This window comes from Ursus arctos, unplaced genomic scaffold (assembly GCF_023065955.2).
Source record: "Ursus arctos isolate Adak ecotype North America unplaced genomic scaffold, UrsArc2.0 scaffold_14, whole genome shotgun sequence".
Lineage (NCBI taxonomy): Eukaryota > Metazoa > Chordata > Mammalia > Carnivora > Ursidae > Ursus > Ursus arctos.
Window position 1 is genome coordinate 2,780,293 of NW_026622808.1, and position 25,800 is coordinate 2,806,092.

The window sequence follows — 25,800 nt, forward strand, 5'->3', positions numbered from 1 at the left end:
CCTCGCTGTTTTCAGCAAGCCCTGGTGTTTCCAGGCCAGAAAAGGCAAATGACATGAACCTTCTAGAAGCAAGTGCTGTAGATTGCTGGGTTTTGCTTTGCTTTTGTCCCCCTCTGTTATTGACGAGTGCCACCTCCACGTTCACCCGTGCGGAACTTTGTCTACAGTCTCAGCCACTCAAGGGAATATTCTTGGAGAGTCACTGAAGTTAGTTTAGCTTCTCGTGTAAATACTTTTCAGTGTATCCACTTTTCTCAAGTGACTTTTGCTGCACCGAAGACAAAATTCTGTATCTTACAAAATTTTCTTCTGAGCGTTCGTAGAAACTTAACCAGTCTTGGAGGTGCTTGGAATGTTACCATATATATATACCATATGATAAATGTATGAATGTATATCTGATACCATATACCATATATATATATATATACATCTCTGAGACTTCCTTTCCAACAAGTAATTACCATTTCCCTTGGGGAAATAATCAGCAAGAAGTTTCTTTTGTTCATTGCTCTGCTTTTCCCCCCCTCAGTAAATCTTCTAGGGACATCACATCCCAAAAGTTTGCTCTCTTTTCAACAGCCCCAATCCAGTCCCTTAAGACGATCGGTCCGTCTTTCTTTTCTGCCTTCCTTCTTGCCTTCCTCTCATCTTCCCTCCCTCCCTCCCTTTCTTACCGAGATAGAATAGGCAAGTAAGTGTACCGTTCCATGACATTTCACAACGCGAAGGGACGCATGCAGTTAGCATCCAGGTCTAGAAACACAGCATGGCCAGCACCCCCAAAATCCTCTGTCTGCTCCCGGCCTGTCACTAACTTCCTGTTAAGGATAACAATTACCCTAGTCAATTTTGTTCAGGAATAAATAACAAGGAAAATAACTGACGGAATACCTTGTAGAATGCCTTGACGATCATTTTCTGTTTTTCCACTTAGTTATTCTTTTGATGAACCCCTAAGAATTCGGCTGAACGATAACTGGGAAAAGGAAGATACTAACTAACACCCCATAGGGGTGTTCGTATTATTAGGCTCCGTTTTCGTCCTAAGTCAGAGGTTCATCCGTGAGCACTGAGGTCTATAAGCCACCAGCTCAGCAAGGGTCACCTCCCCCCATCCAAGGCCCAGCCAGTCGTGATCATCCCGAACCAGAAACAAAGGTCTTCAACCTCCATTTTAGGGATGGGACCTGGAATTAGTCCTTGCCTGGTTCCCGGGGTTCCTGGGATTGGCCGGTTAGCCATGGCCAAGAAACTGTTGTCTTTCTGCCTGTTAGCCAGTGCGTTGGTCCAGCCCACATGAGTACCTTCCCGCCATGGCTACCTTGTCCGCCCTCGCTGGTGGCCGCAACAGTACGTGTCTTAGCCCGTTTCCCTGGGACCCACACACCCTGCCTCCAAGTGTGGCACCACATATCAGCTAACTCCTCGTTCACTAAGACCAATCATGCATTTCACAAAAATATACATCAGTGCGCAGTAGTGAACCACTTTGTAATAACGATGGCCCCAAGGCAACCGCTGAGATTTGCATAGTGCTTTGTCTGCATCCTCTGATGTGAGGGGTCACAAACGTATGCATGTTTTCACGTGTTCAACCAGCCGTGTTGACTCGGGAATTGTTGATACTCTTGTCATTCCAGTGCAATTAGGGTTTCAGATGACTTTCGGAGAACTGGAATTGAGCTGTTCCACTGTATCCTAAGAAGGGTTAAGTTTTGACTTGATAGCTGCATGTTCGTGGAACAAGTATAATGCTACAGATCACAGCAGGTTGTCTTCCAGCTCTTTCCAGTGTCACAACAACTCAAAGTCTTAAAACATGGCGGCCGTGGGTTACATGAAAGAGAAGCATTTCCTGACCTGGATGCTGGATTTGAAACCTGCCTAGATTTGGAATTTCCATAATTCCATTTTTTTTTTTTAAAGGTAGGACACTGCTCCTATTTCTTGTGCAGTGTTGGTGTGGTCTTGCTGCTAAAGTGCCAGGGTCTGCTTTACAGTTTCCAGAAAGGCCCATGAGGTGCCATCTGTCCACAAGCATCCAGGCTCTCTGAGCTGTCCTGACGTTGTGAGTCATTTAGACTGATTTTTTCCAACCCTAGCTTTAATCTCACCAGATTTTATAGTCTCAGCCTGTTGCTTATTTATACTTACAGATCAAAAACCGCTCCTGTGGGGTGCCCGGGTGGCTCAGTCGGTTAAGCATCTGCCTTCAGCTGAGGTCATGATCCCAGAGTCCTGGGATCGAGTCCTGCTTCAGGCTCTCTGCTCAGCAGGGAGTCTGCTTCTCCCTCTCCCTCTCCACCTGTGTTCTCTCACTCTCAGTCTCTCAAATAAATAAGTAAAATCTTTAAAAAAAAAAAAAAAACGCTCCTAAGTGACACTCAGATGAAATACTGGACACTTCCTTGGTTTTGTGAGACGGATGGCATCGTCACCCCTTTGGGTCTGCTTGGCTCCTCGAATGCTTCTGAAGATCGTGCGGATGAAGGACAATGACATTTTGCATCATAAAAAAAATGGTACAAGAGAGAAGTGTATAAAATGTTCTCACGTTTCAGGAAATGAAAGATTTATCAAAACTTAAAAGCTTTAGGTGTGAGGAGGGAGAAAGAAAAGAAAGAAAAAAGAAGGAAGGAAGGACCGCAAACTTGACATGCTTCGCTTTCCAGCAGAACTGGAATTTGCCCCTGACTCTGGCCCCGGTGATATTCCTTTCTGCTTCAGCTTCCACATCTGTGAAATGGGTGCAGCACTATTTACACTGTATTGTCGGTCTGAGAATTAAATGAGGAAATGCCCAGCACGGGGCACATTGCAGACACTCAGTGAATGTTACTGTCCTCATGTCCCCATTTTGGGGGCTTTATATGTCCTGGCACTCGTATTTCAGGGGCTTACATCTTGATCATTGAATGTATGGCTTTCTTTTTTAAATGTGGCCTTTCTGGGGCGCCTGGGTGGCTCAGTCGTTAAGCGTCTGTCTTCGGCTCAGGGTGTGATCCTGGCGTTCCGGGATCGAGCCCCACATCAGGCTCCTCTGCTGGGAGCCTGCTTCTTCCTCTCCCACCCCCCTGCTTGTGTTCCCTCTCTAGCTGGCTGTCTCTCTCTCTGTCAAATAAATAAATAAAATCTTTAAATAAATAAATAAATAAACTGTGGACTTTCTGACGGAAACACCACTGCTTCCAGCCTCAGTTTCTTTGACTATGAAATGAGGTGTATGTCGACATTGCCTTTTGGAAAGAACACTACCAGGTGTGGCACGTGCTTGTCCCGTTTTCACAGATGCCCTGGTGCTGAGTGTGAATGGTACCCATCAGCAGGCCGTTCCTGGGAAGAAAGTCTGGCTTTCCTTCCGCCAGGTCAGAGGTACCCTGAGAGATGGGTTTGGAGACGGGGTCTCAGATGACCTCTGTGTGCCAAAGAAAAGAAGGGGACTCCGTGTCGACAAGCAGCGGGATGCCTCGTTTTCCTAAGGCTGGCCCAGCCCCGCTCGTTACCTCTGCTTTCCTGGGGCCCGAGGAGCCGAGGAGCTTCTGGTTCTAGTGCCCGAGACTTGGAATGAACCGGGCAGGGCGTGGCCCCCACCTGTGTCTTTCCTCTTCTTTTCTAACATGCAGACCTCTCGAGAAAATATAAAATTACAGTGTTTCCCATTTCTGAAGCAGCATCCAGGCCCCATCAGATCGCTCCAGAGTCTCCAAGGAGACTTTTTGAGGCCAAGAGCACAAATGATCAGCTTACCAGGAGGCCCGGCTGGTGCACATTCAGCCCGAAAACGGAGACAGGGCATTCTCAGACTTTAACACGGATGCTTAGCAGCTCCTAAAATCTGGCTGTGCTTGCACCATGAAAACCAGAAGAAAGAGGCATTAGTACGTTTGTGTGTTGCTCTCAGCCAGATAGCCTTACCCCAGGTAAACATTTTGCAAAGCAGACTGGAGAACCTGACATTCCTGAAAGGTGGCGCTTTGGGGGCGATGTTCTAGGGTCCACCTGGGTCATCCTGGACTCTGGCTAGAAGCCAGAGGAGGTTTGCTAGAGAGGGCCACAGGGTGGGGACTTGGCCTGCCAGAGTGTCCGTCTTCCAGGTAAACCGTGTGTGTGATGTGCGGACACACCCGCTCCGGCCTCCGCGTCTATAAAATGAGCCATTCGACCTACCTCATTGCTAGAGGCCAAGCTAGCTCAGACGAACACAGGGAACATGTAGATAAAATGCTCAAATGAGATTATGGGTCATTTGCTTTCAAACCCCTCAGGAAACCACGTGGGAAACTATGATACCATGTTTTAGTGCACGTTTCCGCCTCCCTATGTTCTTCAAAACTTCTCTACACACACGTTAGGAAGAATTCCGTAAGTCTCCCTCCCCCTATTCCAGCTGACCTTCATGCCACGTTCCTCTTCCCCCTCCTCCCTACTCAAGTGCCGTTGCTTCTGGTGGAGACGTCCTAAATCCCTTCCCAGGACAGTCAGAGTCGAGCTTCTGCCGATTGGCATTTGGTTTGGGCAGAGGGAGGGAGAAGTGGTCCGCGTCCACACCTTCAGAAAGAGCCGCGTCTTCACCACCCGCTCACCTGGGCCCCCTTCGTTGTCTGCACGGGCTGCCTGCCTCTGACGATTCTGTTTTCCTCATCACGGTTTAGCAAGCATCTCTCGGAGTTCCCACCTGTTCCCGAGGAGGAGCTCCTTCTCCCTCGGGAAGCCTCACAGCCCTTGGGGCTTTGACGCGCTAGCACGGACACTGTCGAGTAGGAAGGGTTTTCTGTCCCGGAGAAGCCCTTCAAGTTGTGGGGAGAAGAGGGTATTAGCAGGAATAAGCCACAGGACCAGCCGTCTAGGTTTTGAAGCTCTTGTTTTTGTCCTAGTCTGTCTGTTGTTAATTGGGGTCATACCTCATGGTGACCCTAGTGAGGACTCCTCGTTGACCAGATAAATCTGGGAAATGCTGGGACGTAGAAAGCAAATCGAGCGGGTTGGTTGGAGAATAAGATGTCTCAGAGCTTTTGATGTACCACACGGTAGGCAGAAATTCCCCGGGGTTTGGAGCCCTGAAGGCTTTTTTCCGTGCGATTCTGTGAATGGATTTGGGCGACACTGGGCCATTGCTGGTATCAAAATTAAATGGACTCCCGGCTGTTTAGGTGGTTTCCTATCTGCCCTTTGCACAGTTTGGAGATTAATGCCACTTTTTCCCCCCTACAGAACATCGATATCACCAATTTCAGCAGCAGCTGGAGTGATGGCTTGGCCTTCTGTGCTCTCCTTCACACCTACCTGCCTGCCCACATCCCATATCAGGAGCTGAACAGTCAGGAGAAAGTAAGTCACCTGCCCAGTTACCCCTGGTTATCCTCTAGAATTCCTAGAATACTGTACATGCTGATGGGGCGGTGTTTATAGACTCCAAGTGGAAATTAGGATACTGATACCAGGCAGACGTAACTACTGAGTGTATGATGAGGTGGTAGGATCCCACCCTCAGTAAATACTTCTCAGTTGCCCTCATGGCCTGGAAAAATGAAGTGAAGACCAGTTTACTGTGACCGTCACCCATTTTTTTGAGAGCAAGTCTTAATGAAATTTCACCTTCCTGGTTTTAAGACCTTGGCCAGCATTTTCAAAGTCTTTACCAAAGAACCAGAAGCACCACCAAAAGGATCTCACTGCTCGGATAAACTTGGGAAACTGTATATTATGTCCCATCCTTAGAGAGGACAGTGCTCATTAGCACAGTAAAAACTTCAAGAAGTCCTACAAGAAAGAAACCTGTGCGACTCTGTTTAACCCTACAGTTATCAGAGCCACAGAATTTTCTCTTTTTTTTAATAATAATTTTTTATTATGTTGTGTTAGTCACCATACAGTACTTCCTTAGTTTTTGATGTAGAATTTTCTTAATACAATTACCTAGGACAAGAATTGGCAAATTTTCCTGTTAAGGGCCAAACGGTGGACTCGGTGGGTCCACGGGTCTCTGTCACAGCTGCTCATCCGCCATGGTAGCATCCAAGTGGCCCCAGAAGAAACAAATGGGCATGCTCTGTTCCAATAAAACTTTATTTACAAAAACAGGCTGCGGGCCAGATTTGGTCCACAGGCCAGAGTTTGCCAAACCCTGACCTAGAACATTCTACAAAACCATATTCCACAGAGCGTACTTTGGAAAATGCTGTTCTGGGCCCTGCGCTCATTCTGTCCACAAGTGTTTCTCGCCAAGCATCGTGCACAGGGAATAAAGATAACAGTGAATAATGTAGACCTGTTCTTTGCCCTCTAAAGTAGAGAGACAGGTCCACAAGTGACTAAACCTGGAACAGGTAATGTTATAAATAAATTGCAGAAGCGCTACAAGAGAAACCTCGTGCTGTGGGTATGGACAGGTTTCCTAATTTAGATCAGGAAGGCTGAGAAGACCTCTCTGAGAGGCGATACTCTTCCGAACGAACCAGGAGCCAATAACACTAAGAGCTGGGGGAGCTTTCCAGAGCCAGGGAGCAGCCTGACAGTCAGCTGGGTGCAGTCAGGGACATAGAGGAAGGCCTACTGGCAAGAGGGCAGTGAGCAGGGAAGAGTGACCTGGGATGGTTCTGGGGGCCAGATGGGGCCAGACCCTGCAGGGCTTCCATGGAGGGCTCTGGGAAGAAATCTGCCTCTTGCTCTAAACTCGGTGGGAAGTCACTGAAGGATTCTCAGTGGTCGAGACACACGGTTCGTGTTTTTGAAAGATCTCTGTGGGTGTTACATGAAAACAAGAACTGGAAAGGGAAGGTGAATGAGGGAGGTGCTATCAGATGGGAGGCCCTTGCAGTCGTCAGCGTGAGGGCTCAGCATCCCTGACTCCAGCCATTAGCTGTTGTGGCGGGGACGGTACCATCATGGATAGAAAGATGGAGAAGGATTCAGAATAGGTCTTAGGTATAGAATCCGCTGGACTTCATAACTGGTTGTGGGGGAGGGCAAGAGGAAAGAGAGACGTGTCTAGCCTGACGAGTCATTCTCCGAGATGGGGAAGGAAAAGAAATGCTAGAAAGTTCTGTTTTGATTATCCCACACCTAGATTTAAATAAAGCCCAAGGCGTGGCCATGACACTGATGGTGGTAATAACTGAACAGAGTGATTTCATTTTCTGGAGTGTTAGGGTTCTCCAGAGAAACCGAAGTAATAGGGGTGCGTGTGTGTGTGTGTTTGTACAAGAAAGTTAAATGAATGCCAGTTTGGATCTGAAGGCTGTTTGCTGGCAGAATTCCCTCTTCTTCGAGGGAGATCAGGCTTTTTCTATTAAGGCCTTCAACTGATGGGGTGAGGCCCACCCATGCTATGGTGGGTGATGTGCTTGACCCAAAGTCTTATTTACCCAAAGTCTACTGATTTAAATGTTAATCTCATCTTAAAAACACCTTCACAGAAACATCTAGAATAAGGTTTGGCCAGACATCTGGTACCATGACCTAGCCACGTCAATACATAGAATTAACCATCACAGGGCATATAAAAATCTCAAGACCTAACATTTTGGGGTGGTGCTTTGTTGATAGTCCATGAAGCAGGCTGGACAGGAGTATTAAACATTGGGGGGGACGGTTCTGTTATTAATCATGTTAAGTGGGAGATGTTCCTGAAATATGCAGTTTGTGGGGTCAGACAGGCGGTAGGATAACAGGTGCAGAGTGCAGAGGGGAGATCAGAGCTGGAAGGCAGGTCCGGGAGTCATCAGGGAGTAGGAAAGTGCTGCCTAAGGGAATCGAAACGATGGGAGAGTTGTACATTTGTGCTATCCAATATGGTAGCCGCTAGTCCTATGGGCCGTTAATAAATGTGGCTTTCAATGACTGGAAAATGGAATGATTCATCTGAATGACTTTTGATTTAAGTAGCCACGTGTCAGGTGTAGCTACTGTATCGAACAGGGCTGGGTATAGATGGCATTTAAAGCCAGGAGAGTGGACATCACTTTGGTCCTAGGTCCTAAGGGAAGCTCTAAAGAAAAACTCCTCTGTATCCACTCTGCTCCCAGCGTTTCTCTTCTGACACTTCTGGAAACAGATGGAGGGTGTTGCCCACACCAGGCAGTTCTGCAGCACCAGCTGGGGGTCCTCAAGTGTGACTCAGTTCTGACATTGTCCTCCTGGAGCGAGCATCAGGTCCCACAGGTTAAGGGCTTGGTCCCATGAGAAGACTGCACCCTCCATTTCAGACCCCGGTGACCACATCGTTGTCACCTTGCTTCTGACTGACCAACTATAAACCAGAGGTTCCTCTGACCCCTTCCTTAGGTTCAATTAATTTGTCGGAATGGCTCCCGGAACTCAGGAAAACAGTACTCACTAGGTTACCAGTTCATTACAAAGGACATTGAGGGTCACTAATGACCAGCCAGATGCGGAGACCCCTAGGGTGAGGTCCAGAAGGGTCCCGAGTGCAGGAGCTTCTGTCCCCTTGGACCTTGGGGTGCACCACCCTCCCAGCACACAGATGCATTCACCAACCCAGGTGCTTTCTGAACCCCATCTTTTTGAGCTTAATAAGGCTTCATTACACAGGCATGATGGATTAAATCATTGGCTATCAGTGATTGAGCTCAAACTCTAGTGTGTCTCCCCTCCCCGAGGTTGGGGTCAAGGGATATGGGACTGCAAGTTCCAACCCTCCAATTACAGGGCTGGTTCCCCAGCAGCCGGCCCCCATCCGTAGGTTATCTGGGTGGGTTTGAAAAATCATCTCTTTAGCATAAACTCAGGTGTGATTGAAAGAGGCTTGTTATGAATAACAGAAGGCACCTGTTTCAGCTTTGTTGCTCTGACGCCATTTCTGGAACCGAGGACAAAAACCCAAGATTAGAACAAAAGATGCCCCTATGGCTCTTATGGGAAATGATAAGAGTTTTAGGAGCTCTGTGCCAGGAACCTTGGATAAAGGCCAAATATATTCCTTGCTATAAATCACAGTATCACAGAGACAGAGAGAGAAGGCTAAGGAAGGTTGAGGACAGCAGCGCTGGTTGTCTGGTGAGAGAGTGACCCAGCAGAGGGAACCAGGGCAGAGCAGCGAGATGGCAGGAGCCAAGCTGGGGCCGTGCGGGGCGCACGCAGCCTGTGCAACGTGCCCCTCGCCGGCAGAGCCCCCTCCAGCAGTGACCTCCGTATCCATCCTCTTCGCTCTGCAGCCTCTGCCTTTTTCCTTGAGTCAAGAGTGGGCGTAAAACAATTCAGAATAATCAAAAAAACCTCACTAAAACTGTCGTAAATAGAAGTCTCAGCACTTCTGCGCCCATGATCTGAAATAGGAATCTTCCTGAAGGTGTGAAATGTTTGCTCTCATGCAAACCATACCTAGGCTCTTCGTCCTCAGATCACCGTGGACCTGTTGGAAAATAGTGAACCTAAAAGTGTCTGCTTTCCCACTTTGAATCATGAGCGCTGCTTCCTTATGAAAGTGCGTTGTCTGGCCGTGGGCGTCTGTGATTCCCACACGCCACACGGCCAGCTGCCCGGTGACCATCTGCAGGTTTGGAAACCTGCAAGAGGACAGCCAGATGCCACCGTGTACTCACTTCCCGTTGTCCTTGTGGCACAGGGGCCCGTGGTCTCTACACAGGGGGTTGAACGTCTTCCCCCTAATCCAGGATGCTGTTATCAGGGAGCACCCAGGTCAGATTGTGGAGGGCTGCGGGTCTGTGAGATTCACGACAGCCCAGGAGGTTCAGAAATCGGGAGCTGTGCCCTCTACCCAGATGGAAGTGATGAAACCAAGTCAGCTGGACATCAGTGTTAAAGAGGGAATTTCTGATAAAACTAATAAGGACGTCTTTGATGGCATGAAAGAGATGTGAGTTACAGTCAGCGGAAGCTTTGGGCATTTTTTTTTTTTCAGTGGAAAGCGTATTTATCTGTCAATCCACGAAACTCCTGCATAGGCTACTGAGATTCAGGTGATAGAACTGAGTGTTTTCGTGTCAGTGTCTGAAACAAAATTTTAACGCGAGAGAGAAATTCTAGACTTGGGATGCTTTCTGCTGTCAGCTTTAGGTGAGATGCGCTGCCAGGGGGGCCAGTGGCAGAGATCTCTACCAGGGGCTTACGCTGTCCTGGGGCTGGAAGGGCTCTGGCCTGTGGGTTCCGCCGTGGCCACACTCCCTCCTGCTCCCCGTAAATGGCAGCTTCGTCCCCTGGCCTTCTGGCGGGGGCCTGGCACTGTTGCAATGAGAGAATTAGATAACAGTGCTCGGTCCTAATAGTCTGTGACAGTAGAAGTGTGAGAAAATGGACACTTACACGCTGTGGTTGGTGCAGCATTCTATTTATTTTCTTCAGTAGGCTCCATGCCCAGTGTGGGGCTTGAACTCACAACCCTGAGATTAAGAGTTGCCTGCTCCAACCGAATCAGCCAGGCGTCCCCAGGTGTAGCATTTTAGAAAACAAGTTGGCATCGCATATCAAATACCTTGACTTCTGGGTAGCCAGAAGTCTGGCTTACCAATCCCCTGCCCCCTCAAAACTAACCAAAAGGACTTTAAAATAAGCACCAAATAGGAGATTAGCTGCTGCAAGTTTGGACTCAATTAAAGGAAGCTAGGAGCCAACTTCCAGCTCCCGTCTCAGCAGAACAGAGAGCAGTGTTCTGGAAACAAGCATCAGGTTTCCAGTTCATGCCCATAAATTTCCCTTAATTTGGAGGAAGAGGGCTGGTGGCTTGGGCAAGATGACCACAGATCAACGGCTTTCCCAGGCCTCGACCACAGCCTGGGAGAAAACGTGCACAGCCTTGTCTTGGTGTTTTCCTGTGACCTGGTACCTAGAGCAGAGAGTTGGCCTTGGTGTCAGGGCAGAGCCCTCCCCCTTCGGGAAGCATATGTGCACCTGAGGACAGAGGGTGGAGGCCAGGGGGAAACGGAAAAAGGAAATTATGCGTAAAATCGAAATGCATAGAATCACAAAATTCTACTGGGGAACGTGAAACATGATACAGGAACATGAGTCTCTTGATTAAACTTAATACGCCAAGCTAATTAAATTTTAATGTCATCCTAATGACTCTGGAATGAATTATGGAGGGGAGGAGCCATGACTGAGTGATTCTTAAGTTCATCCCGGTGAGGAAACACGAGAACAGCCAGAGAGGGTCTCAGGAAGAAGCTACAAACTGGGGCTAAGAGTGGAACAGTGCCTTGAGAATTCTTGGGCGAAATGCTATATATAGCACCATGATTAAACAACTCTTGAAACACAGCAGAATGTGCATGTCCTAAATCGTGACAGAGTAAAAAATAACTGAACTAACAAATATTTACCTTTGATAGTCAGGAATCGACCGGTAATGTCATTTTAATTATAACCTGTTGATCGTTCTCTTCCTTAGACTGAAACCCATGTTTGCATATTTGACTTAAAATTTTAAGTGTTTTATAATCAGAGATCATCCATATGGGAGTGTCATTTCGTGTTCTTTCCCAGCAAAAGCTATATGTTTTTATTTCTATTTTTATTTTTTTAAAAGCTATGTATTTTTAGTTGATAATTCCAGTCTCTGTCCTTTTAACCTAGAAAAGGAATCTCTTATTGGCATTTGAAGCAGCCGAAAGTGTAGGCATCAAACCCAGCCTGGTAAGTATCCCATTTTATATCCTTGTGATACTTTATGCCATCTTCTAAACAATTTCTTATAGAACATTAAAATCCCTTGGCTAAAGATGTGTTACTCATGATCCGTAATATAAAAATATTCATGGGGCACCCGGGTGGCTCAGTCGGTTCAGCATCTGACTCTTGATCTCAGCTCGGGTCTCAATCTCAGGGTTGTGAGTTCAAGCCCTGCATTGGGCTCTGCACTGAGTATGGAGTCTACTTAAAATATATATATATATATATATATATTTTTTTTTAATTCAGTTAGTCTAACCACATATGATTTAGAGTTTTTTTCGAAGATTTCATTGTGGATAAATTTCATTTCTGGAAGCACGGTAGACTGAATTATTAAAGCCCTGTTGTTCAAGTCACCTAGAAGTCTGGATAAAATGTAATTATAAAAATATCAACACATAATTGCAGTCTGAAGAAAGAATGGGAAATGGCCAGATGTCAGAAATTCAAAGAGAAGTGAAAACCAGAGCCACAAGGCATAAACCGAGATTGTGCCCAAGCTCAGAAGTGGGTCTGGGAGTGCTGGTAGAGGGCTCATCGTAAAAGGCTACCTAATGGGGGCGCCTGGGTAGCTCAGCGGTTAAGCGCCTGCCTTCGGCTCAGGGCGTGATCCCGGCGTTATGGGATCGAGCCCCACATCAGGCACCTCTGCTATGAGCCTGCTTCTTCCCCTCCCACTCCCCCTGCTTGTGTTCCCTCTCTCGCTGGCTGTCTCTATCTCAAAAAAAAAAAAAAAAAAAAAAAAAAAGGCTACCTAATGGGTGTAGGTTTTATTTAATACCCACACAGGAACAAGAGACAAGGCTCTGAGCTCCCATAAACAGAACAGTAGTACTGAGACCCTTGCACAAACCCAAGCTCGCAAAATGACGTTCTTCTTAGGGAAGGGGAAAATAGAAGACGCAACCCGCCCGTCGACGGAAGGGATAAGGAAGCCTGGTCTCCACCTTAGATTTTTTTTTTTTTTTGTGGCCAGAAAAAGGAGAACCTACAAGAAAAGAAAACTGGGCCAGATGAGATTTGGAGTCCAAATTTATAATATCTGTGCTGCAAGGAGACCCTAGTTTATATCATCTGAGGCACAAAAGCATCTGGGCTAGTAGTACAATGGCCACTGAAAATACATTTCCAATCCAAAATTACAAAACACTCAAGAAAATGATCTAGTTGAGCTCGTCAGCAGATAGAGCAAACGAGAGGATCATGTGCCAGAACACGGGATAATAAAATAATAAGAAAGAGGGGCGCCTGGCGGCTCAGTCGTCAAGCGTCTGCCTTCGGCTCAGGGCGTGGTCCCGGCGTTCTGAGATCGAGCCCCACATCAGGCTCCTCCACTGTGAGCCTGCTTCTTCCTCTCCCACTCCCCCTGCTTGTGTTCCCTCTCTCGCTGGCTGTCTCTCTCTCTGTCAAATAAATAAATAAAATCTTTAAAATAAAATAAAATAAAATAATAAGAAAGAGACTACAGAAGGCTATGTTTAAACATATTAAAGAGATTTAAAAAGGGAATAAAAATCATAAGGAAAAAGTATGTACAATAAAAAAAGGATTTGGAAAAAGAATCAAATGAAACTTGTAGAAATAAAAATTAGGAGTAAAAAAACCCCAGTCGGGTTGAAAACCTGATTAGATAAAGCAGAAGAGAGAACTACTGAGCTGGAAAAGAGAACTAAGGAGATAATCCAGAACATAAAATAGACATTTAAAAAGCAGAATATATAATGGAGGGATTTTATTATATGTATTCAAATTTAAGAAATGGGTGGGCACCTGGGTGGCTCAGTCTCTTGAGCGTCCAACTCTTGATTTTGGCTCAGGTCATGATCTCAGGGTCGTGAGACCCCCCCTCTGCCCTTACTCACCACCCCACTCATGCACATGTGTGCGTTCTCTCTCTCTCTCTCAAATAAATAAATAAATAAAATCTTAAAAAAAAAAAGACAAATTCAAGAAAGGGAAAACCCAGCTAACAGTTGCTTAAAACCATAAAGCTGTTAATTTTATTTTTTAATGAGAAGTCCAGAAGTAGTTTCAGGATTGGTTCACTGCTCAGTATATAATCAGTCAATCAACCAACCCCAGATTGTGTCTTATCTACACTCTACCATCTTTAATCTGTTGGCTCTTTGTCCCCATGTCCTCTGGGGTTGAACATGGCTGCCAAGCTCCAGACATCACTCCCATCTGCTGGACAGAAAGGAGGGGGAACGGATAGAACAAGTACTTCCTATCTTCCCTCTTTGATAAGGAAATCAACAGGCTTCCCAGAGTCCCTCCAGCTCATTAGCAGTACTGGGTTACGTGGCCACCCCAGCTGCAAGGGAGTTTGAGAAAGTAAGCAATTTATATTCTCCATTCTCTTTATCGGGAAGCCTACAAGGGATAGTGAGGTTGGGAATGACTATTAGATTAACCAACTAATAGTGTCTGTTGCAGGGCTTAAGAGAATGGAAGATAAAATCAGACCAATTTCTAAGTCCCATGGCCAGTGGGAATTCCAGAAGAAGAGGAAAGAAAGAATGGGAGAGAGGATATTTGAAGAAATGGTGCCCGAAATTTTTCCAGAATTATGAAAGACCATAGATTCCTAATGAACCTCACACAAGATGAATCATTACAAAATACCTATCTAGACACATCATAACAGAACTGCATAAAAAGTAAAGTGAAGACAGATAATCTATAAGTAATTTCTACTAACCAATAATAGAAAGACAACTAAGTAGAAAATGACCAAAGGCTAGAACAGGCAAACCATGAATGGCTCTTAAACATTTCAAAAGATGTTCAGTCTCATCAGTGATGGGAAAAACCCAAATGGAAGTCACAGTGAGACACAGCTCTGTAACCCTCAGAGGGTGTAGGGAACGTGAGAAATGAAAAAGCAAAAGAACAGCTATCATAGAAACATCAGTACCGTGAACAGTGTGACACCAATATGTTTAAAACAGAATGAGCAATTTTCTAAAGAAACGCAAATACATCTCTTCAAATACTAAATGTAAATATTTCTCCAACACTCACTCAAAACGAAATAGAACATTACCCATTAAAGAAACCGAATTTATTCTTCAAAAATGTCACGCAGGGGCACCTGGGTGGCTCAGTCGTTAAGCGTCTGCCTTCGGCTCAGGGCGTGATCCCAGGGTCCTGGGATCGACCCCCGCATCAGGCTCCCTGCTTCGCTGGGAGCCTGCTTCTTCCTCTCCTACTCCCTCTGCATCTCGCTGGCTGTCTCTCTCTCTGTCAAATAAATAAATAAAATCTTAAAAAAAAAAAATGTAGTCATGCACACAGAAAATCCCTGTAAATCCAAAATCTGAGACTTTTAAGAAACAGACGTCCCTACCACAGAAATAAGAGGCTCGAGAATTTAGAAAGGAGGTGACGTACCCGTCTGGCCAAGATGGAATAAAACGAACCTGATTTATCTTCCCTTCTGAAACACTGAGCAGCTAACAAACAACAGATAATTAACATAAGGAACCAAAGAAAAAACGAGAACTTGTTAGACGAGAGTCTACACAGAATATGTTTTTCTTTGTAGTGTTACAGCTAACATTTGCTTCTTTTTTAATTTAACTTTTTTCCCAATTTTTTTTTTATCGGACCTAAGGCAGGAGTTAGTGAAAGCCAGGAATGCGATCATCTTGCTGAACTAATTGTCAGAAGCAGCGGTTTCATTTTTACAGATGTCTGTGAGGAGATACTGACAAGTATAATAATTAACCTCAAAAGCATTTAGGGATGTTTGTGAGCAATTTTACTAGTTGGTGTCGTCAACAGAACAGGAACTTCCTATATTATGAAATTTGCTTTGTCGTAGCTTGATGGGGGTTGAAAAATAGTTCTTCATTACACATGATACTTCTAAGATATATACAGTCAGTATTGGCAGCCGTAATAACCCCAGGCCTTTGATCAAGGCCTATAGCAAGATCAGTGAGGGAAAAAAATTCACTTATAGGTGGACCCAAGTAAATATAGGTTTCTGGGCGTAGCATATTAGCAAGGATGAGATTATTTTTTAAATGGGGCGCCTGGGCGGCTCAGTCGTTAAGCGGCTGCCTTCGGCTCAGGGCGTGATCCCAGCATTCTGGGATCGAGCCCCACATCAGGCTCCTCTGCTAGGAGCCTGCCTCTTCCTCTCCCACTCCCCCTGCTTGTGTCCCCTCTCTCGCTGGCTGTCTCTATCTCTGTCAAATAAATAAACAAAATCTTTAAAAAAAAAGAGAGATTATTTTTTAAATGAAAGCTCAACCACGTTCTCCCAATTTGAGAACACATTCCTCCTCAGCCACAGTGTGACAGAGAGGGTTAGCCCACCATATCACAAGTGTGAGCCCCTCCTCACAGAAAGAATAGGTGAGAGAGGACAGGTGGCCTCACGGCCGTTACTGGAAGAGCAGCCAACACGTGCGGACCCTCCGAGCGTATCCTGGTGAAGAGACGGCCCTCATGCTGAGTGATGCAGTCCGTGAGGGCGCTGCCTGCCGAGTAAGCCACCCAAACAGTCACCACGCAGAGATCAGGACGGGGAGGTCTCTACGGCTCAGGGTTCTGGGAGGATGTCAAAATGATTCCTTAGGCATAACTCAGCCAGCTCCTCAGTATAAACTTCATGAAGGATACTTAAAGAATTAATTTGAGTTTAATAGTATGAAAGATATTTTTTGTGTGTTTATTATGTGCCAGGCATTTTCTTTTTTTTAAGATTTTATTTATTTATTTAGAGAGAGAGCGTGCGTGCATGCAAGCAGGGGGAGGGGGAGAGGGAGAGAGAGAGAGAGAAGCAGACTCCCCACAGAGCGCAGAGCCCAACATGGTACTTGATCTCGCAACCCTGAGATCATGACCTGAACTGAAATTAAGAGTCAGACGCTTAACCCACTGAGCCACCCAGGCGCCCTCAGGCACTTCCCATGTGTTGACTCATGGAGTCCTCTCAGGAGTCCTGTGAAGACGGATGCTCCTTACAGGCGGAACACTGAGGCAGGTGCGGTTCCGTTAAGGTCACACACTAGTGAATAGCAAAGGCAAGAGTCAGGCAGGCAGGCCTTCTCCAGAGCCCAGGTCTTACCTCCTCCATGGCCATGCATCCAGGACAGCCATGCCCACCTTCTGGGCTCCTAACGCACAAGAGTGCTATGTAGCTCACGCAGTGTTACATTGTAATTTATCCGATTATAGCGCTTACCTCCATCCCCCAAAGACCATGAGCTCCCAAGGGCAGGAAGCCTTATCTTTTTTTTCCAGTTATTTTTATTGTGGTAAAATAGATATAACGTGATCTAGGCGTCTGTCACTTGGTCAATACCACACTGTCCTGATTCATACAACTTGGTAGATCATGAAATCAGGTCTTCCAACTTGATTCTTCTTAGAATTTGTTTGTCCTAGCACCTTTGCTTTATAAATTTTAGACTCACTTTGTCAATATCTACCTCCCAAAAGAGCTTGCAGGGATTTTGACTGGGATCGTGTTGTATCTATAGATCAGATTGAGAAGAATTGACATTTTGTCAATACTCGGTCTTTCTGATCCATGAACATGGAATACTCTCCATTTATTTAGAGCTTCTTGATTTTTTTCCATCAGTGCTTTGTAATTTTTTTGCATGTAGTGTTTTATAAACAAGTTTTCTGCATATAAATTCTTTTTAAAAATTTAATGTCATTTAAATGGTTTGGTTTGGTTTCACATTTCAGTTGTTCATTGATGGCATTGTAATAGGAGAGCTATTGACTGAGATCTTGCTAAACTTGCATATTTGTTCCAACGGGTTTTGTGGTAGACTGGAGTTTTTTACATAGACAATCATGTCATCTGCAAATAGAGATTTAATCCTGCCTTTCCAGTCTGTATGCTTTTTGTTTCTTTTTTCTTTTCTTTTTTTTTTTCTTGCCTTATTGCATTAGCTAGAACTTCTGGTACAGTGTTGCGTAGGAAAGGTGAGAGAAGACATCCTTGCCTTGTTCTTTTCTCCTGATCTTAATGGGAAAGTGTTCAGTCTCTCTCCATGAAGTATGAGGTCAACTTTTGGTTTTTGTGTGTATCTTTTATTAGGTAAAAGAAATACCCTTCTATTTTTCTAGCTTTTGGGGAGTTTTTATCATGAATAGTTGTTGAATTTTGTAAACAGGCGTACCTCATTTGTGTTTCACTGTATTGAGCTCCCCGGATACTGCATTTTTTTTTTTTTTTACAAACTGTAGGTTTGTGGCAGTCCTGCATCCAGCAAGTCTGTTGGCTCTGTTTTGCCAACAGCACGTGCACTCTTTGTGTCTCTGTATCACATTTTGGTAATTCTTGAAATTATTGTTTATAATGATATTATATTTATTATTATTATATTTGTGATGGTGACCTGTCATCAGTGATTACACCTTGCTGAAAGCTTAGATGATGGTTAGCATTTTTTTTAGCAATAAAATATTTTTTATTTAAGGAATGTACATTTGACCTTTGAACAACACAGAGGTTGGGGGTACCAACCCCCCCCCAGGCCATCAAAAATCTCTATAGCTTTTGACTCCCCAGAAACTTTGCTAATCCTACTGTTGAGCAGAAGCTTTACTGATAATATAAGCAATCAATTAACAAATATTTTGTGTGTTTTGTATATTACATACTGTATTCTTAAAGTGAGGCAGAGGAAAAATATGTTGTTAAGAAAATCAAAAGGAAGAGAAAATACATTTATAGTACCATACTGTATTTATCCAAAAAAATCCACGCATAAGTGGATCCACTCGGTTCAGACTTGTGTTGTGTGAGGGTCAAATGTACATTGTTGGGTTTTTCTTAGACATGGGCTGTTGCATACATATTAGGCCACAGTGTAGTGTAAACATAACTTCGATGCACTGGAAACTCAAAAAATTCATTTGACTTGTTTATGCTGTGTTTGCTCTATTGTGGTGGTCTGGAACCGAACACACAAATATCTTCAAGGTATGTGTGTAAATGCTTTTTCTGCATCTGTTGGTATGATCATAGGATTTTTCTTTTTTAGTCTGTTCATATGAATAACACTGATGGATATTGAGCCTTCCTTGCATGCCTGATGTGAACCCCACTTGATCATGATTCAGTTTGCTGATATTTGTTAAGGATTTTTGTGTCTGTGTTCATGTGGGAAGTGGGTAGCTTTCTCGTCACATTTCTGTCTGGTTTGGTATTAGGGCGACGCTGGCTTCACAGAATGAGTGAGGAAGTGTGCCTCCTCTTCTATTTCCTGGAAGATAATGTGTGCAGTTGGTACTAATTCTTCCTTGAGTATTTGGCAGAATTTGCCAGTGAAACCAGCTGGGCCTGGTGCTTTCTATCTCGAAAGGTTTTCACCTACTAATGCGGATGAATGTCACGCAGCCTCAGATTTTGGTTCGGACAGCATACTCTCCCTTCTCCTGAAACGTGCTTCATTATTCCTTCAAACGTGTTCGAACGTGATGTTGACAATGTACCAAAATAGTTTTAGTGTTATTATCGTCAGGTTCAGGCATGTGATGAGATAGTCTGAGTAGAGCTCTGAATATTGCTCAGGACTTCCGTGTCCTGAGTCGGAAGACACATCCTTGCCACCGATAGGCTGGTAATTCTTTAGCACAACCAAGAAGCAAAACTTGTAAAATGTATTTAGGCACCGTGGAAACAAAATAAGTGGCCAGTTACGGGTCTCATTTCTGTCCCCACCCAAGAACAGATGTGCTAAGTAAGCTCAGCCTTGCTTTTCCACCCACCCCTGCTCCTGGCTTTACCTCGGAGTCCTTTCCTGCTGTTCTCTCGTGACCACGAGAGAATCCAAATGCAATCCCAGAGTGAATTATTTCATACGTTGAGCGGCAGACGTTTCAGGAACGTTTGACCGGCTTCTTGACAGACCAGCCAGCCCTCCTGCCTGTCACTCTCTGGCCTCTACTGTCTGCTTGCTGATCGCCTATGAAACGAAGGGGGAAAGAACAACAACAACAAACATGAAATGGTCTAACACTGAATTCCAATAAGACAGTGGTTGCGGGTTCAGTTGGTTCAAGGCGTCTATGGTCAATCCCGTTTTGTGGGAATTCATCTCAAGCCAGGAATCCAACAACACCCCACAGAGATGCTTTCCGCCAAGTCTGTAACGTGAAGAAGTAAACACAGACTACACGCCGCACTAGATGTCATGTGGGGTGGCCGTTCTTGGACTGTGCGCCTCAGCCACCATGACAGCCAGCGACACGGCACAGCAGCATGTGAAATCGTGTATGGAAAACGATGAGTGAAAAAACACAGAGGGCGCCCGGGTGGCTCAGTCGGTTGAGCGTCCGACTCTTGATTTCAGCTCAGGTCATGATCTCAGGGTCGTGAGATCGAGCCCTACGTTGGGCTTGAGATTCCCTCTCTCCCTCTGCCCCCTTCCACCACCCCCCTTAAAAAATATAATAAAATAAAGGCACAGAGCACACGATAGTACGTCCACATGATGGAAGCGTGGGAGAACATAGGTGTACATTCCAACAGAACTTAGAAAAGTGGAACTCATTCTCTTGATAATGGAATGATGGATGACTTTCTCTTTACAAAACTTTTTTTAATGCTGTCATGTTATTAAGATGCAAGGGGCAGGAAGTCATGTCTAATGTATTTCAAAAGGGGACAGTATCTCGGGGCGCCCGGGTGGCGCAGTCAGTTAAGCATCTGCCTTCAGCTGGGTTGCGATCCTGGCATCCTGGCATCGAGTCCTGCATCGGGCTCCCGGCTAGGCGGGGAGTCTGCTTCTCCCTCTGCCCCTCCCCTCCTCATGCTCTCTCTCTCTCTCTCTCTCTCTTTCTCAAATAAATCTTAAAAGAAATTTTTTTTAAGGGGGTGGTATCTCCTGATTAAGTAGAAATAAAACACTTTTCTTTTCACTAATCACATTTAACAGCACTTCAGTGTTGCCTACACCTTCTGTCCGAGCAGGTGGAAGAGGGTTTCTAGGCAGCAGCAGCCCCAACCTGGATCCGAGCCCCATCATGGGAAGGGGGTGGGAGGTTGTGGCGTCCCAGCGTGACCTATTCTTTTCTCCCGCAGGAGCTCAGCGAGATGCTGTACACGGACCGGCCCGACTGGCAGAGCGTGATGCAGTACGTCGCCCAGATCTACAAGTACTTTGAGACGTAGAGCCCAACGGCCCGAGAGCCGCCGCCCGCCGAGGCCTGCAGCTGGTCCTCGAAGCACCTGGTCACTTTCCGCAGGCCCCGCTCCATCCACCGCCCACAGCGCTCCATGGGGGGGGGGGGGGGACAAGAAGCCGAGCTGGGTTCCGCCATGCATCCGTCCGCTTTAAATCCAGATGCATTTGGAGCGTCGGCTGGGGAAGCTCTGCTCCCCCACGGGCCTCCCTCCTCCCAGCCCCGGCTCCCTCCAGGAGAACCCACTAGGACATCTCTGGTCATGCAGTGCGACTTCCCCCCGTGAGCTGCCGAGATCCACCACAAATAGCACTTCCAAAGCAGTCATCTTTTCACTAAAACCCAGGCTTCTGCCTTTAGAAAAACTCTGCCCTAGCCCCTGCCCACCCCCTGCAAAAAAGAAACACCCCACAAAACACGAAAAGACACACATTCCGCTCTCGCGCTGCCTGGAAACCCTGAGCCCTGCCTTCTTGGGAAATGTGCTTGCGAGCTAGATAACAGTTGGGACACCTAGAACGTGATCCCACTGTTCAGATCTTGCTGTCACTTCCTGGAATCTTTGGATGGAAGAGAAGTGTGAGAAAACAGAGCAGCCGCGGGGTGGATGGCTGCGGAGTCCCCGCGGGGTGGCCCGCAGACAGAAGTGTGCGTCTGTGCGCTTGCACGGGCTCACGCTCAGAGCTCCCGTGCTGCAAGGGAGACGTCAGCCCCTGTCGCCCCCTCCCTTTGCGTGTCGTCGTCCCCCGCCCCCATTCCCATTCCCGTTCACGCGCGCACACGTTCGTCCCCATGCAGAACGTTCCTCGCGTGCCCACCCAGGTCTTCGTGTGTTTGCACACACAGGCCCAAGAGGTGTGTGTCTGGGGAGACGGGGCAGACAGCAAATGTTCACACTATTTCAACTCCGGACTTGGTTTTTAGCACCTCATCAGGCCCTTCACTTTTGCAGCCGAAGCAAAGCCCTGAGGGGTGGGCAGAGATGGCTCCTCCCCTTCGCCGGAGCAGGAGCATGGGGGTGGGCTCGGGAGTGCAGGTGGGCGCCCTGGGCGGGTGTTCTTGTTGGGCACATCCGTGCGCATTCCGTCTCCCGTGAAGGTGTGACTCCCATGGGTTGTCAGGTGACTCGTCAGCACCCATCACCTGCTGGTGCGAGTGCTCCCCCCCCCCCCCAAAGGGCCATCTTTTCCCAGTTCCTGTCCTGGAAGAAGTGTGAGCTCGGCGCCTCCCTCCGGACGCCCTCAGGAGAGGTGGCAGCTGGGCTCTGCGGAGGGCCCACCCCCATTCTCAAGCTGCCACCCCGCCCGCTGCCAGTTCTCCTTTGTGGCCCGAGGTCAGAACCTCCCCGGGAGCTGGTTCAAAAGACACACCCCTGGCCTGCCCCATCCGTTGAATCAGAGGAGCTGGAACAGCGGGGGCGGGGGATCCACTCTGTGTATTTTCAGAGTTCCCCTGACAACCGAGAGAAGAGAACGCCTTTGATCTCGCTCCCCAGGGCCGGGCCATGAGCAAGGTTGCTGCTGGGCACATTGGCAAGGGTGACCCCCTCCGTGGCTCCCTTGTCTTCACCTGGAAGGCAGAGGGACAGTCTGAGCAAATTTAATTTACCCCTTCCTGATGCACAAATGGAAGGGACTCCTTGTGTTGCCTCAGGCATCTGTCCTTTGTTGACATAACTGATGCATTTTCATTACCCGGAACTTCTGCCTTGCTGTCCAGGGCAGGGGGGGCGGGCAGGTAATATCCCGAGTGGCTGGGTCGAGCCGTCGGGTTGTTGTGTTTAATCTGGGATTACTGCAGGGTCTGTGTGGGAGGCAACTGAGGTTCTTGGGACACATGGAAGGGGTGCTTAACATTATTGGTGCCCCGTTTGTAGTGATTACCGTAAATGAGCCCGATGATCCCGTTCTGGGCCAGGCCGCGTCTCTGCAGAGGTGCTGCTGCTCTTTCCCCTCCCCCTACGCTTGGAGCCTGCTCCCTGTAGGTGAAAAAGAAGGGAAAAAATGTCATATAAAAGAAAGGCCATGTACGATTTATTTTTATAACTCAAAAGAAGCTCCTTGACTACCATTTTCTTTGCCAGTGGGCATGTTTCTAGAAGGGGAAATGTGTGTCCTGCTCATAGGAACACAGGTGGTGGTGGGGGCCCGTCTGGCCCTGCAGGCACCAGGCCTTCCAGCACTTGCGGGGCCTGGGTCGGGGGGACGCTGTCCCGGCCCCGGGGCTTGGGCCACAGGAAGGGGTTTTTAGACCCATTTTTAGCCGGAGCGCTCCGAGCACAAGGTGAACGTGTCAGCCAATTGTAGTGTTTCCAGTTTTCTGTCCCGAGCCACTTGTGTTCCCATCTTCCTTCAGCCGCTAGTCATTTAAAGTCACATGGTGGTTCTGCAGATTTCTCCCCCTTGCCCCGCCCCCGCCGCCTTTTTTTTTAAATGCATTGTTCTAGAAAAGACAGATGCAAAATGCAAGACCCAGAAGAGTGGGGTTTTCTAAAGACCTAGGAAGATGTGTGTGGTTTTCTTGGTCGTGAGATCTTCCATGGACAGGAGCCGTGTTGCCTGAGGAGGGTTAGCGCCCCAGCCCCTGCTGCCCGGGGTTCGCGTTCTAAGGAACCCGGCAAACGCCCACTTGTCTCGTCCCAGTCCCTTCTGACTTCAGAAATGAGGTTAGTCTCTGGTTTTCGTTCTTCATTCAGCTGTCGATTTGGAGCTTTTGTCGAGACCATCCGAAGCATCCCAAAGCCGTTAGCCATCTGGCGGTGATGAGCATCTGCAGGGTTCTCTTCCCCCAGACACCCCAGGCCGTTTCTCTGAAGCTCCCCCTCCCACTTCCCCATGGGGCAGGGCGGGCATCTCACTGGCTGTGGAAGGAGAGGACCCGGGCCCTTCTCGCCACACCCCAGCTGTAGCCCCTCCTGTCCCCAGCTTGCCTGCCCTTTGGGGATGAACCGCTGAGATCGTGGGGTGAGAGATCTAGAGCCTAGCTCCCTTTTTAAGAAGTATTTTTTAATATCTCCTTCACCTAGGCTCCCTGGGTGTTTCACTTTCCTTGACCCAGCTTAGACTTTGGCTAAGTCTAGACCGCCCTCCATAGCTCGCTAATTTTAACTACGTTAGTCGAATGCCGTTGATACATCTGTGGCCTCGTTTCTACAAAGAGCACACCCAGCACCGTCAGGCCGTGACACGCCGACACGGATGTATTGACTGTGAACATGGCAGCGAATGGTGTATGACTGTGGAATATTTCTAATAAATCTATTTTGTTTCGGTCTGATGGTGAATTTTTCCCGGTGACATTTGCTGTTCCTCTTTTGTCGAAATGCCTAAGCTTCCGTTCCAACTAGCACTTTCTTGCCTTCTGAAATTCCTTGTTGGGCCGCGGTCCCCACCGAGCTGCTCTTGCCGGCGTTACTGGAAGTTACCAGAAAGGACTGGAGTCCCGATGGCTTTTCTGCCTCCTCTCATTCACGGCTCTCTTGCTGGGACTGCGGTCCCTTGGGTGAGTGACCCTTGAGGACCGACACAGGGTGCTGCAGAGCTGCCCAGGCGAGCCTGGTGTGAGCCTGGTACCGGGCCTGGAAACCACAGGCCGGGATGGCGCGAGGTTGAAGAGGCAGACTTCATATGGACTCGAACAGACTTGGGATGCCTGCTGCGTTCAGAGCCTGGTGCTTCAGGCATCGTGGGAGGCCCCGGCTCCCTGGTGTCCTAGTGGCCAGCCCCACCCATGGGACAGGAGAAGGGAGGCTGCCCGCCCTCGGCCCCAGAATCTTCGCTTCTCCCTCCTCCCGGGGGAGTTCCACTGTCAGGCCTTTGTCGGGCCTTTGTCTCCAGAGGGACCCTCCTGTCTTCTGAGAATTGCGGTCTCTGGGAAAGGCTGCCACGGCGCCTTTTCCTCCGTGGGGTCTCAAGCGCTGGGAGAAGCTACCAGATCCAACAGCTGGATTACCCGCAGCCACCTTCAGTCGCTCGGTCTGCATGCATATACACACGTGTACACACACACACACACACACACACAGAAGCATTAGACAGATGGCCGGCGTCAAGGGGGTTCCCATTCTGGGAGCCTGGACCCCTCTTGTGAAGGAAGCACATCCCCCCAACATTCGCGTCCTGTGCATTGACCCGGGTTGTGTGGAGTCACACAGTCAGTGGCCGGGGGGGGGGGTGCCCTGTGGCCGTGGGGACTGGAAACTGCAGGCCGCGAGGCCTCGGCCCACCCTGGGCCCCCCTGGTGCATAGCCGGCCCCCTTCTCTGCTTCCGATGCTTCTGTTGTCCCTCTGTCCCCCTCCCTCAGCGCCCTGAAGGCAGAGTCACAACCTTCTTTGCTCATGACGCCTCAGTCTCCCGCGTCATTACTGCAGGATAAGTCACTTTCGATCCATTGGTGGAAACATCCAGCTACCACGAGCTCTCGTATTTGGAATTCCTCCTTGAGCTCCGCCTAGACGCCTCAGCACCCAGGGGGGTTTCAGTACTGCGGCTGGTCACGCACAGTCCTTTCCAGCGCTTTTCAACACGATGGTAAAAATCCCAGAACTACAAATGGAAAGACCCTGGGGAGAAACTTGCAACCTGACCGAAGACCTTGGTCATTTTCCCTTCTTTCTTTGCTAGCCTCGTGTCCGTTCGTGTGGCTGACACCACACGTTTCCAAGCAGAATCTAGCCTCCCCAACTCTTTAAATGAATGCTGACTTAACCCACCTGCCCTACCAAAACCTCGGTGAGATGGTTCCAGATGATAAAAAATGAGCCATAAAAAGATCTGGCCTGGACATCTCGCAGGGTTGGCCACAGAGCCCCGTGGCCGCTCCCACTTGTCCATCTGGGTTACTATTTATACCACTCCTTAAACGTGTCATTACCCTTGTATCAGAAAAATGGAGCAAAACAGAAAATGGACCATGGGAAAAGTTAGCCACACAGCTGCCCTGTACCACTGCACGTGACCTCACAAGGCATGGCCACCTTTTGAAAAGCC

General features: G+C 47.7%; 1 protein-coding gene across 4 annotated transcripts in view; it reads left to right on the forward strand.

Moving 5' to 3' along the window:
• Nucleotides 1-24,091, forward strand: part of SPECC1 (sperm antigen with calponin homology and coiled-coil domains 1) — a 264,043-nt gene extending 239,952 nt beyond the window's left edge. For all 4 annotated transcript variants that reach the window (XM_057311280.1, XM_057311281.1, XM_026521092.4 and 1 more), the window contains 3 exons: nt 5,215-5,331; nt 11,554-11,613; nt 20,711-24,091. In XM_057311280.1, the coding sequence (XP_057167263.1) occupies nt 5,215-5,331; nt 11,554-11,613; nt 20,711-20,800 (267 nt within the window). In that variant the 3' untranslated portion in view covers nt 20,801-24,091. The remainder of the gene's footprint in view (nt 1-5,214; nt 5,332-11,553; nt 11,614-20,710) is intronic.
• The last annotated feature ends 1,709 nt before the right edge of the window (nt 24,092-25,800 follow it).